This window comes from Stenella coeruleoalba (assembly GCF_951394435.1).
Source record: "Stenella coeruleoalba genome assembly, chromosome: 13".
Taxonomy (NCBI): Eukaryota; Metazoa; Chordata; class Mammalia; order Artiodactyla; family Delphinidae; genus Stenella; species Stenella coeruleoalba.
The window spans coordinates 13,599,502-13,612,498 of record NC_137159.1 but is presented as its reverse complement, the minus strand read 5'-3'; the positions used below and the strand labels follow the sequence as shown (position 1 = coordinate 13,612,498).

At 41.2% G+C, this 12,997-nt stretch overlaps 1 protein-coding gene across 1 annotated transcript in view; it reads left to right on the top strand.

The window, feature by feature from the left end:
* SMYD1 (SET and MYND domain containing 1) overlaps window positions 1-12,997 on the top strand; it is a 45,322-nt gene that overhangs the window by 8,106 nt on the left and 24,219 nt on the right. The window contains exon 3 of the mRNA XM_079940743.1: window positions 713-923. Within this exon, the coding sequence (XP_079796869.1) occupies window positions 787-923 (137 nt within the window). The 5' untranslated portion in view covers window positions 713-786. The remainder of the gene's footprint in view (window positions 1-712; window positions 924-12,997) is intronic.

Here is a 12,997-nt window from a genome sequence, read left to right as displayed (position 1 = left end):
TTTGATAGAATGATAGACATGAGGGTTTTCATTTTCAAGGCCTACCTCCTCTCATAATACAGCCTGAGTAATACATCATCAGGGAACGCTCAGACCTCCATGCCCCAGGTGGGGATGTTGTGGGAGCCCCAGGTAATACTGGAGAAGAGGGATGTCCCTTGGAGCCTAAATAGTACTGTTATATACACTGCAAAGGGGTCAATTTAGCATCTGCTGCTCTCTGCCAACAATCTACCCGTGGGGGAGGGAGTAGGGAAACAAGGGGCCCATCTGACTTGAGAAAGTCCAAGCCTGACAGCTGAAGGGTCCCAGAGCAGCAAGCATCACCTCGCCTCTTCTCTTGGACCATGTCAGCTGTCTGCTTTGGATTGACAGAGGCATCTGGCTTCTAAAAATACCCTACTGACCAAGGGCTGCCTATTCCAACTACAGCTGGGCATGACTGCAATCCAGGACTTCACGACTCCTTGCAAAGGAACTTTTCCAAAGTTTTCAGGCCCAATTTGAGAAGCACACCAGCCCATGGTCATTTTCGACTTTGTCAGTTTTGCTGGGCGGTGAATGGGACCCTTCCCAGGTCACTGTCCTCTGGCCTGGCCCATCCCCGTCTCCAGGAAAAGAGGCAGAGGGGGGGTGAGGGCCCGGTGGCTGAGAGGGGGTAGGGAAGGGGAGGTGCCTGTCCATTTATAGTCTTGCTGTTGGGATGTTGAAGGTGCTGAAATAGCAGCGAGGACAAGGGACTTGGCTCAGTGTTAAATATCTGCCGAGCTGCCCGAAGCTTCTGAGATGACAATAGGGGGAATGGAGAACGTGGAGGTCTTCACTTCTGAGGGCAAAGGCAGAGGTCTGAAGGCCACTAAGGAGTTCTGGGCTGCTGACGTCATCTTTGCTGAGCGGGCTTATTCCGCAGTGGTCTTTGACAGGTACGGAATGTGGGTTGTCTTCTTTTCTCCCATTGGTTTGGCCGGTGCCGCATTCTCGAATACTTTGCTCTCAAAATCAGCAGGGAAAGGGATACAATTCATGTGACCATTGATAACGCAGGGCACTCGGACAGCTAAGTGTTTGCTGGCATGACTGTTTCTGCAAACAGTCATGGCCAATGGGGTTCGCTCTGGTGCCCGGGAGGGTTGCAAAGGTGAGCAAAAGCTTTGGGGCACGCTCTCAGAACACCAGTGAACTTGGCCGAGTGGGAGTGCTGTGTGTGGAGAGGGTGGAGGGACAGGGAGTGGAGAGCTGGGTGTGTTGCCCTAGGTAATGTTCTCGTATGGAAGCCTCCATGTTTTTAGTTTCTGAGGTGTAATAAATATATTAGAGGATTAAGTCATTGCTAAGACTTTAAAAAAGTAATTGTAAATACACAAGTAATCTGGAATCCACTTACCTTTAAAAATTAGAATATCTCCAATGAACTGGAATCCCCTTTCACCTTTCCCACCCCATGTCCCAGTCCCCTCTGTCTTTCCTCAGAGGTAACCCCTGTTATGATTTTAATGTGTTTCCTTCTAGAATGTTCTTGTACTATTACATGTATCTCTGTCTATCTATCTATCTATGTATCTATGTATCTATCTATCTATCTATGTACCTGCCTGCCTGTGTATATCCGTACTTATCAAGAAGTATGGCTGTCGTTTGTCTGTTTTTTCTTTTTAACAGAAATGGTGTCATACTTCTTTTTTCTTCTGGCTGCGCCATATAGCTTGGGGGACCTCAGGTCCCCGACCTGGGCTTGAACCCGGGCCGTGGCAGTGAAAGCCTGGAATGCTAACCACTAGGCCATCAGAGAACTCCCAATGGTATCATACTTTGGATGTCATTCTGGAAATTGCTGTTTTCACTCAACGACATGTTTTGATATATATCCTTATGGGAATTATAAGTCTATAGCCACTTCTTTTAAATCCTCGAAGATCTGTGTTTTTCCTGCCACACGCAGATCTATCCATGTTGATGCATGTGCTGTATGGACTGCTGTGGATTTTAACTGCTGTGGACTGTCTACCCTATAAATACATGAACTTTTGAAAATCTGTTCCCCTATTGAGAGACATTTGGTGGTTTCCAATTTTTCATAAAAACAAACATTTCTGTGATCAAAATCCTTGACCGTGTCCACTTGTATTCATGTGTGATTATTCTCTAGGATAAATGGCTAGAAGAGGAATCACTGTGCCATAGGGTGTGCTGTTTTCCATTTTAATAGGATCTCCAAAGTGGCTCTATTAAATTACATCCCCATTTCCCCACAATCCTGTCCATACTTGACCACCAAACTTTTAAAGTAGTACTAAATCTTTCTTTATTAACAAAACAAAACAAAACCCTGCACTGTGATCAAATCATGACAGTATCCTCTGAGCCCCAGAACTGGGGTGACCTGCCTGGCGTTGAAGTGGTCTGAATTAAGGTGGCCTCTGATAATCTAGGCTTTGTGGTTGGCTCACTGTATGACCGTCCTGAGAATAGGCACGGCTTTTCAGAGATAATTTGAGTAGCATTCAAATTCTCATTTCTTCCAGTTTACCAAGACCTTCAGGGAAAAGGCAGTGAACAGAGTATACGGCTAGCTACAGCTGAAGAATTTAGGGGGGCTGAGATGACAGTAATACCACTTCAAGGGGAGCGTGTCTTTATTTACTTGTGTGTGTGTGTTGGGGGCAGTTGAGGAGTCAGTTGGATTCAGAATTAAGACATAAAAAGCTAGAAACACAGGACCTCTGAACAATGATCTTGTTACTATTGCTGAGTTGCCACCTTGCCTTTTATGGAACACCTCTGTGGGTGTCTCCAATTCCCTAAAAGCCAATATAGCCAATCACGTTTCGTTTTCAAGAGCGTTTGGAATTGAGCAGGTTTTCTTTCCATTACAAGAGTAAAACTTAGGAAGAAAAAAAATGTATCTTCACGCGAAGCTAACATTAACACTGTTGTCTATTTCCTTCCAGCTTATTTTAAAACATAGGTTTCATTTGTACTATTAGCTGGGATCTTATAAACTATCGTGGCTTTTCATTTAATGATTTAAGTACCTTCTGCGTTACTATACTCTCTTCATAAACATAGTATTTAACGGCTGCGTGCTTTTTGACCACTCCTTTAATACTGGACATTTAGGTTGTTTACCTGTTTTTCTTACTATAAAGAATTCATCATTCATTTGAAGTAATAACTCTAAAAAACTTTAGTGTATGTTGTGGATAAGATTCTAATAAAATCTTATATTATTGTTACAACACTAATAAAAATTAGGATGATTGGAGTAAACAATCTTTAAAATGATTAAAAACAATCTAAAAGACTATTTTAAAAAGTGATTTACCCAGCACACCTGAAATTAACACAACATTGTTCATCGACTATATTTCAATAAAAAAGAAAGATAGATATTCAAATTACTGTTTCACAATTTTAAAAAAAGTGATATACTCAAACTCATCACTGCACAGATGAGGGAACTGCTTGGGCGCACCTGAGACAGCCCAGAGAGGCGTCAGAGGAAAGCTTTGCTCATCCTGTCTTCACTCCAATTTTAGGCTCCTGTGGAGACTCAGACACTGTAGAGGAGAAAACTGACTGGAGAGGTAGGACCAGGTGACCCACAAAAGTCACTCTATAAAAGAGGCACCTTCTAATCCATGTTATTGCAAGCCATGTTATTTCTGCCTTACCCTCCAAACACAAACGTGAAGAAAGATTTTATCTTTAGTTGAGTACTGCATTAAATGAAAATCTCTTCTTGCAAACGATACATGACATGTACATGTACGTATATATGCATGTTATGAAACATTACAACAAAGGAACCCCTGTGAACCACCATCCTACTTAACTAGAACATTCTAATACATGCATCTTCCCTATCTTTCCCTATCCTGTCTCATACTTGTTGCAAAGGTAACTACAGCAGTATCCTGAATTTTGTGTTATTTATTCCCCTGCCTTTTGAATACTAGTTTTATCACATATGTACATAGTCCTAAACAATATACACTTTAGTTTTTATAGTTTATTTTTCATCTTTTCTATATAGCTTTTTTTTTAAGATTTAATTTTATTGATTTTTGGCTCTTTGGGTCTTCGTTGCTGCGTGCAGTCTTTCTCTAGTTGTGGCGAGCGGGGGCTATTCTTCGTTGCAGTGCGCGGGCTTCTCCTTGCAGTGGCTTCTCTTGTTGCGGAGCACGGGATCTAGGCACGCAGGCTTCCGTAGTTAGCATGCGGGCTCAGTAGTTGTGCCTTGCTGGCTCTAGAGCACAGGCTCAGTAGTCATAGCGCACGGGCTTAGTTGCTCCACGGCATGTGGGATCTTCCCTGACCAGGGACTGAACCCGTGTCCCCTGCATTGGCAGGCAGATTCCTATCCACTGTGCCACCAGGGAAGTCCCTATTTATCATCTTTTAAACCATGGTATAATGTTATATGTGGTTTTATGCCTCTTTCACTCAAATGTAGTTCTATTATTCATCCATATGGTTTTGTGTTACTAATAAAACGAATAAGCTCTGTGTGTGTAGGTACCACCTTGATCATAAAATGCTTCCCTAAATTCAAGATATTAAAATATTTGGGGGAGGTTATTTTACAATGAAAGGAATGTGACACAATATAGTATTTTATCAATTCTAGAATACACGTTTCATTTTAACACCTCTGAAATCATGATGTATCCTAAAATCTATGGCTCATTATGATTTAATTGGGAGCATTTTGATGCTGTTGTTTCTTAATGGTAAAAAAAAAGTAGTGCATTTAATAATTGATGATATCTTAGATTCAATGTAATTAACATATACATTTTTTCTTTACACGAAAGTGGAAGTATTGTGCAACTTGTCTTCTTTACTTCACGATATATTGTGAGCAACTTTCCAAACCTTGATTATCCTTTCAAAGCATTTTTAATGACTGTATAAGATTCCTTTTGTTGACTGTTGTCCATCAATTTGACAAGTGTTACATTTTGGATATCAAGGTTCTTTCCTACTTTTCCTAGTAGATCTCTCCTTATGTCTCTGATTATTTATTAAAAATGAACTAGAAATGTATATATTTTGGATTCAAAAGACATTTTTAAGCCTCCTGTTATATATCTCCAAATCACCCCACCAGAGGGGATCAAACCAGTTTTCTCCATGAGTAGTAGAGCATTTGCCTCTCCTTCCCAACTCTGGCCAGCATGGAAAGTTATCTTTTACTTTTGTATTTTCCACCTTAACCTTTAAAACTTATTTTAGCATTATTTTGTTTTGAAATTTTTTATTATTATTAGGGAGATGAAAGGTCCTTAAAAATATGTTTATTGGGGAATTCCCTGGACGTCCAGTGGTTAGGACTCCGAGTTTCCACTCCTGGGGGCTCAGGTACAGTCCCTGGTTGGGGAACTAAGATCCTGCAAGCTGCACAGTGTGGCAAAAAAAAAAAAAAAAAAAAGTTTATTGGTCGTTACATTTCTTCTTTTGTTATTTGTCTATTTTATATTGATGCCCTCATTTTAAAATTATGTGTAGCTCATTTGTTTATTACTTCTTAATGTTCAAGACTTCTAAATTTTCTGAATTCTTTTGCATCATTTTGGTTTCTTAGCTCATTAGATTTCTTTTCTTTTTTAATATTTATTTATGTGTTTGGCAGCACTGGGTCTTAGTAGTGGCAGGCGGTGTCTTTAGTTGTGGCATTCAAACTCTTAGTTGTGTCATGTGGGATCTAGTTCCCTGACCAGGGGTTGATGCCAGGCCCCCTGCATTGGGAGTGTGCAGTCTTAGCCACTGCACCACTAGGGAAGTCCCCAGCTCATTGGATTTCAATTCTTTTATAGTCCTCAATTAGTTTTGACTTTCTTTAATTTTTCATGTCTTTTATATTTAAAACTATCCATTTTTCTCATTTTACATGTATCTTTTAAAATGATGTCTAAGCTTTAAGTTTCTTTTTTTTCTTTTAGTTTACTTTTATTCCAGTTACTTATTGTCATTGCATCTTTCATTTTCCTTTTTTAGCTTATTTAGTTCATTTTACATCAAATGGAATGAGAAGATAAATGGTTTTAGTCTTAAGTGTGACTCAGGCCTCAGCAAGGAGATTGGATCCTTGTCTTTTCTGTGCTTGGTCTTGGAAGGACCCTTCCAGCCCTCTGAAGTACAACCTCCATCTTTTCCAAACTGTAAAATCAATCAGTTGGTTAACCCAGTTGACCCACAGACTAAGGTCCATGGGGCACAATTGATTACAATATGAATAAAGTCACATCATCACCATCACCTTCAAACAATACCCACAACCAAAAGATACATGCTCAGCCTGGAACAGATTCCAAAGAATTCACCAGGGGCATGAATTTGAAGCATGTTTTACAGTAACATTGAAAAACTTCTCCTAATAGCCATCTACCGATACCAAACTGTTATTTGCAAGAAAGAGGGTTCTGAACTTTTTCTTTTTTAATTGACAGAAGAGTAAGAAATGGGCACCTCGAGCAGAAGATACAGAGTCATATTTCAGGTCAAAATGGGAGAGATAAAAAGTCCTAGCCAGAGCTCAAGCCATTTAAGAAGGTCTTAGATATCCTTACCTTTAGAGACACCAACTCACAACATGTCAGAGTGTAGTTTTGCTTACCACTTCTGAATGGACTTTCATAACGCTGCTTTTGAAATTGTTATTAAATTCCAGTTTGCATTTTTGTTTTTGTTTTAAAAAAATTGGAACTATTAAAAGGTGTTATCAGTCCCAATCCTTTTCCTGGGGCACCTGCAAGCTGTTAGGCCTTTGACACTGAGCTTCTATTGCCTGATAGGTAGAACAGGGCTGTAGGCACAGTCCGGAGATGGAAAGTGCTATTTTCAAGGTTGTATATTTCCTGGTGACAACCTGGCAGAGATGATGTACACGAAGAGTCGGGCCATAGAGGGGAATTGAGTCATATGACCCTGAGGATCTCTTCCAGCCTGAGATTTCTGCGTTGCACCATTTCTTCAGTACATGCAAAGGACTCCAGTTCAGGAAGAGAAGGGTGCTAAGCTAATATAGGAATAAAGCTTGTTCTGATTATTATTTTATTTTAGCATCAAATACAAGATATGGCATAGGAAATGTGCTTGTGGGCATCTCTAGAAGCCAAAAATACGATTTGATTATTCTTTTTTTAACAGTTCCAGATGTCTTGAATTTAGAGTATATCTAGCCTACTGGTTCGTAACCTGAGTCCACGGATCCTTAGCTAAGGAAACACCTATAATTGGAGGATCAAAGTTTATGTGGATGTGCATGCATGCTTTTTATTTCTGGGGAGAAAGTTATCTCTTTCAAAACGATCCTCAACCCAGAAGAAGGTCAAGACCTATTGAATTCATACAATCGTCTCTTACAGATGAGGAAACTGAGGCTTTCGCCAGGTCACAGGCGTGAGTCATAGGGCAGGTATGAATCTCCCAGGATCTCGTCTGTCATCATTTCTCACTGCCTCCCATGCCCTGACACACAAGTGGGCCCAGCATTGCCTACTTAATTTTCTTCTGTTCTTGTCAGTCCAATGAATATTATTTAGCCTTAATAAAAGAAAGAATACACACCCATCAATTTCAGAAGAATAAACATCTGGTTCTGGGGCTTGAGAATGGTTAGATCCAAAAACTCATAGGTAAGAAATAGAACTATACATGTGATTATACAGGGAAAAAAAGTGTTTATAATAACAAACCAATGTATTAGTTTCCTACTGTTGGTGTAAAAATTACTACAAATTTAGTGGCTTAAACAACACAAATTTATTATTGTACAATTCTGGAGGTCAGAGATCTGAAATGGGTCCACAGGACTACGTTTCCTAGACTTTTCTAGCTTCTACAGAATGCCTGCACCCCTGGGTTTTATCTTCAAAGCAGCTACGTAGCATCTTCTCCTCCTCCGACCTCCTGCCTCCTTCTCATTAGGACGCTTGTGATTACGTTAGGCCACCCAGATGATTCAGGATTACCTCCGCATCTCAAGGTCCTTAATCTTAATTATATCTGCAAAGTCCCTTTTGCCATGTAAGGTAATTCGCAGTTTCCAGGATTAGGACATTGACATTTTTGGGGGGCTATTTTACAGCGTATCACAACCAATCATATGAATTTCCTATTAATCCAATTTATCACAAAAGATGTTAAGAAGTGGCAAGGATAGTGGATTTTTTTTTTAAGTTCTTGACTAGGTCCTAAATGATTCTGTTTAAAGAGTTGAAAGTGCCCAAGAGAATATGAGAATATCTATCTATCTATCTATCTGAGTAGGGAAAAATAAAGATGAGAACATGAGAAAAAGAAAGGTATTTTAAAAGAAATTACTGTCAGCCGGGCTTGTTTGAAAATCAAACCGACTATGAGCTTCTTCAGGTCCCGTGGAGAGAGTTGGGCTTTCAGCCCATGTAATTCTATGTGGGCCCATGGGAACACCAGAATTAACCATGGCATATGCACAAACACAAGTGTAGCCTTTAATCTGGTAACAGCTGGTGGGTAGGTGGTGGGGGATAAATGATGCTATAAATGGAAATAATTTAATAAAGGGATTAGAGAAATTCCTGAACAGATAGTTCAGAAAATGAGTAACTGTGAAAGTATTCAGGTTACAGCCTTAAACATTGGCACTTGATTTTAAGGGTAACCACAGTAGATTTAGAAATATGCTTTTAATTTGGTGCTTTAATTTAGCTGTGGAGGTCAGACGTGTTGAAATGTCATATGACCCGTTGTGAGCTGTGTTGCTAAATTTTGTTAACTAATCCTTAAATGCAGAAGTTTGGGGATAATAGCCTTTTAAACATAGATTAGGTCAAATGCCATGTTGTCCCCATAACAATGTCACCTTCACTCATTTGCCTCTAAAGATGTGTTCTGAGCCTGGGAAGAGGGGTTTGGTCTCAGGTAGAATGTGGGAGATGCGTCCAGGTCTGAGTGGGGCGTGTGAACCTTGTCCTGGGAGTCGCGGCAGAGAAAATTTGAGAAGTGCTATTTTAATGAAAGAGATGTTAAAAATAAATAGGTAATCCCTAGGTCTGACCTAGGGATGCAGTACCACCTAACTTCTTCTGCTAAGGTAACTAATCATGCAGATGTGAACCCAGTGATACCCCTTAAGTGTTGACGTGGGCCGTTTAAAAAGGACATTAGGTAGATGCCATAGGGAAAAGAAAGTGAGTGTACCAACTCGGGCCGTGTTTCTCCTTTTTGCAGAAGCCTCCAGTGGCTTCCTTCTGCTGCAGAATAAGGACTTGCTACTGAGAGTTGCATTCCAGGTCCCCCACGGTCCAGTCATTTTTCCAACATCTTTTCCCCATACGGTGCATCCTATGATCTGGTCAAATATCTCCTCCTCTCTCCTATATGTGCCTGCCCCGACTCCTCCCCCTATGGAAGCCTTTGATTCGTGCCAGTGCCTCTCCATGGTGGAAGAATTTGACCTTCTGAGTACAGCTCAACTCATCTTTACAGGGTCAGAACAGTGCGTCGCCCCCTCCTCGGTGATCACCTTACCAGATTCCTCCCTCCCTCACCTTGAACCCTGCAGCAGGTTCCCAGCACTCCTGGATGGCATGCCTCACCTTGCTTATATATGTTTATGCCCCAGCCCAGCCTTGGGACTGCTTGAAGGCAAAGTTTGTATCTTCTTTGTCTTTAAGGCCCTCTGTCACCTAGCTCAATGCACAGCACATAATAGAAGCTCAAGAAATATTTTTTAATAAACTTAAAGATTTTTAATTTACTTTTTAAAATTGAAGTATAGTTAAAAAAGAATATAAATAAAAACAAAAAATTTAAAAAATTGAAGTATAGTTGATTTACTATATTAGTTTCAGGTGTACAACATATTGATTCAATATTTTTATAGATTATACTCCATTTAAAGTTATTACAAAATAATCTATATTTCCCTGTGTTGTACCCTTATGGCTTATTTCTTTCTTTCTTTTTTTTTTTTTTTTTGTGGTACACGGGCCTCTCACTGTTGTGGCCTCTCCCATTGCAGAGCACAGGCTCCCGACGCGCAGGCTCAGCAGCCATGGCTCACGGGCCCAGCCGCTCCGGGGCATGTGGGATCTTCCCGGACCGGGGCATGAACCCGTGTCCCCTGCATCGGCAGGCAGACTCTCAACCACTGCGCCACCAGGGAAGCCCAGTTTATTTCTTTATAGCATATTTATTTTATACATAGTAGTGTGTACCTCTTAATCCCATACCCCTATCCTGCCCCTCCTACTTTCCCTCTCCCCACTGGTAACCACTAGCTTGTTCTCTATATCTATGAATTTGTTTCTGTATTGTTATACTCATCCATCTATTTTATTTTTTAGATTCCACATATAAGTGATAACAAACAGTATTTGTCTTTCTCTCTCTGACTTACTTCACTAAGCATAATACCCTCTAGGTCTATCCACATTGTTGCAAATGATGCCCAATAAATACTTGTAAAAGAAGAAAGAGGGGAAGGAACAAGGAAGAAAGACAGAATTGAAAATATTGTAAAGTTCTCTGGGTACTTGAGGGATGTGATGTTCTTTAAGACATGTGCCCTCCCCCTCGATTTTTGAGGGGAGACCACTTTGCAGGATGAGAGTTTTTAAGCAGCCCAGGAAGCCAGCACTGCTGGTCCAGTTCTCTCTGGTTGTGCTCTTGGAGGACTCATCCACCTTGCAGACACCTTCTATTTGCATTTATCTGTCCAGTAACTGGTTCTTTCCATACAAGGAGCTGAGCAACAGCTGCCTTTCCATCCCACTTGACTCTGACAGATGACATAGCCCAGGGCTGCAGAGCAAAAAGTGAGCGGGGACCACTGGCTGGGGCAGGGCACACTCAGGGCTGCAGGCAAAGCAGGTAGGCTCGGTGGCTTCCTCTGCCTTCTGTGCTGGGAGCAGTGTCAGCCCTCAGGGACCCCTATGAGAATACTGTCCCTGTGAGGATAGCAATGACCTGTACTCTAAAGGGTTGTTGTGAAGGTTTAACACAAGAGAACTGCTAAAAACCATCTCTTTCAATTGCAAAGCATTGTGTGAATGGGACTCTTGTGGGGACTGGGAAAATGAGACTAAGGAGGAGAAATGAGGCTTGGTGAAGGTCACTAGCTAAGCTGGCTGGAAGAAGCACTCTTTCTCCTGTAATCTAAAAAGTGGTTTTAAGTGGGAGAGAGGATAAATTGGGAATTTAGGATTAACAGACACACACTACTATATATAAAAGAGATGAACAACAAGGACCTACTATATAGCACAGGGAACTATATTCAATATCTTGTAATAACCTATAATGGTAAGGAATCTGAAAAAGAATATATATTATATATATGTATGTATAACTGAATCACTTTGCTCTATACCTGAAACGTTGTAAATCAACTATACTTCAATAAAATAAATAAATTAAAAAGTGGTCTTAGAACTTTAATTGAGGTATAGTTGATGCATGATATTATATGTTACAGGTGTACGATATAATGAGTCACAATTTTCTAAGGTTATACTCCATTTTTAGTTATGATAAAATATTGGCTATATTCCCTGGGTTGTACAATATATCCTTGTAGCTTATTTTATACCTAATAGTTTGTATCTCTTACTCCCCTACCCTTATATTGCCCCTTCCCCCTTCCCTCTCCACACTGGTAACCACTAGTTTGTCCTCTATATCTGTGATCTGCTTCTTTTTTGTTATATTCACTAGTTGGTTGTGTTTTTTATTTATTTATTTATTTATTTATTTATTTATTTATTTATTGCGGTACGTGGGCCTCTCACTGTTGTGGCCTCTCCCGTTGCGGAGCACAGGCTCCGGACGCGCAGGCTCAGCGGCCATGGCTCACGGGCCCAGCCGCTCCGCGGCACGTGGGATCCTCCCGGATCGGGGCACGAACCCGCATCCCCCATGTCGGCAGACGGACTCTCAACCACTGCGCCACCAGGGAAGCCCAGTTGTGTTTTTTTAGATTCCACACATAAGTGATATCATATAGTATTTGCCTTTCTCTGTCTTATTTCACTTATCACTTCCCTCTAAGACATCACGTCTTTTAGATGCTCTCATGGTGGGGAAGTAAAGAAGGGGTGGTATTTCTATCATGGAAGTACCCTTGGCCCCCTACCTATAGGTTCTCTTCCAGTTGGGAAGTCGTCCTCTGTGGCGGCTGCCTGGGAATTAGTGGGTGCTGGAGGAGAGCAGGTGCTCAGAGATCACCTGGCCCAAACTCTGACACCTACTGAGGACTTGTTCTGTGCCAGGCTCTTAGCTGCTACTTTACACGTTGTTTCATTTAATCCTCGAATCACTCTGAGAGTGGGAGAAGTTTGGAACTTCTTTGTAATTTTCTTCTTGCTTGAGTTTTTTAAGATACCAAGTATGTTTCATTAAAAAATAATAGTTGGACTTCCCTGGTGGTGCAGTGGTTAAGAGTCGACCTGCCAGTGCAGGGGATGTGGGTTCGATCCCCGGTCCGGGAAGATCCCACATGCGGCAGAGCAACTAAGCCCGTGCGCCACAACTACTGAGCCTGTGCTCTAGAGCCCGTGAGCTCACGTGCTTAGAGCCCATGCTCCACAACAAGAGAAGCCACCGCAGCGAGAAGCCCACACACCGCAACAGAGTAGCCCCCGCTCGCCGCAACAAGAGAAAGCCTGGGTGCAGCAATGAAGATCCAACGCAGCCAAAAATAAATAAATAATTTAAAAAATTTTAAAAAGGTAATAGTCATTTGTCTAAATGATATCAAGATCTAAGTGTTGCTATTCTCATTTTCACATAAGAAAACGAAGGCTCAGAGAGGTTAGGGTACTTGCTTGAGGTCACACAGTCAGTAGATACTGGAATCAGGGTCTGAACTCAACTCTGTCCTACTCCAGGTCTGACTTTCTGCAATACCCATCCCACCACCAACAAAAAGAGATGGAGACCAGAAAGACAAGCTTTTTTTTTTTTTTTTAAACTTCCCCTTCCTGCCTACCTGATACTTCCATACATACTGCCC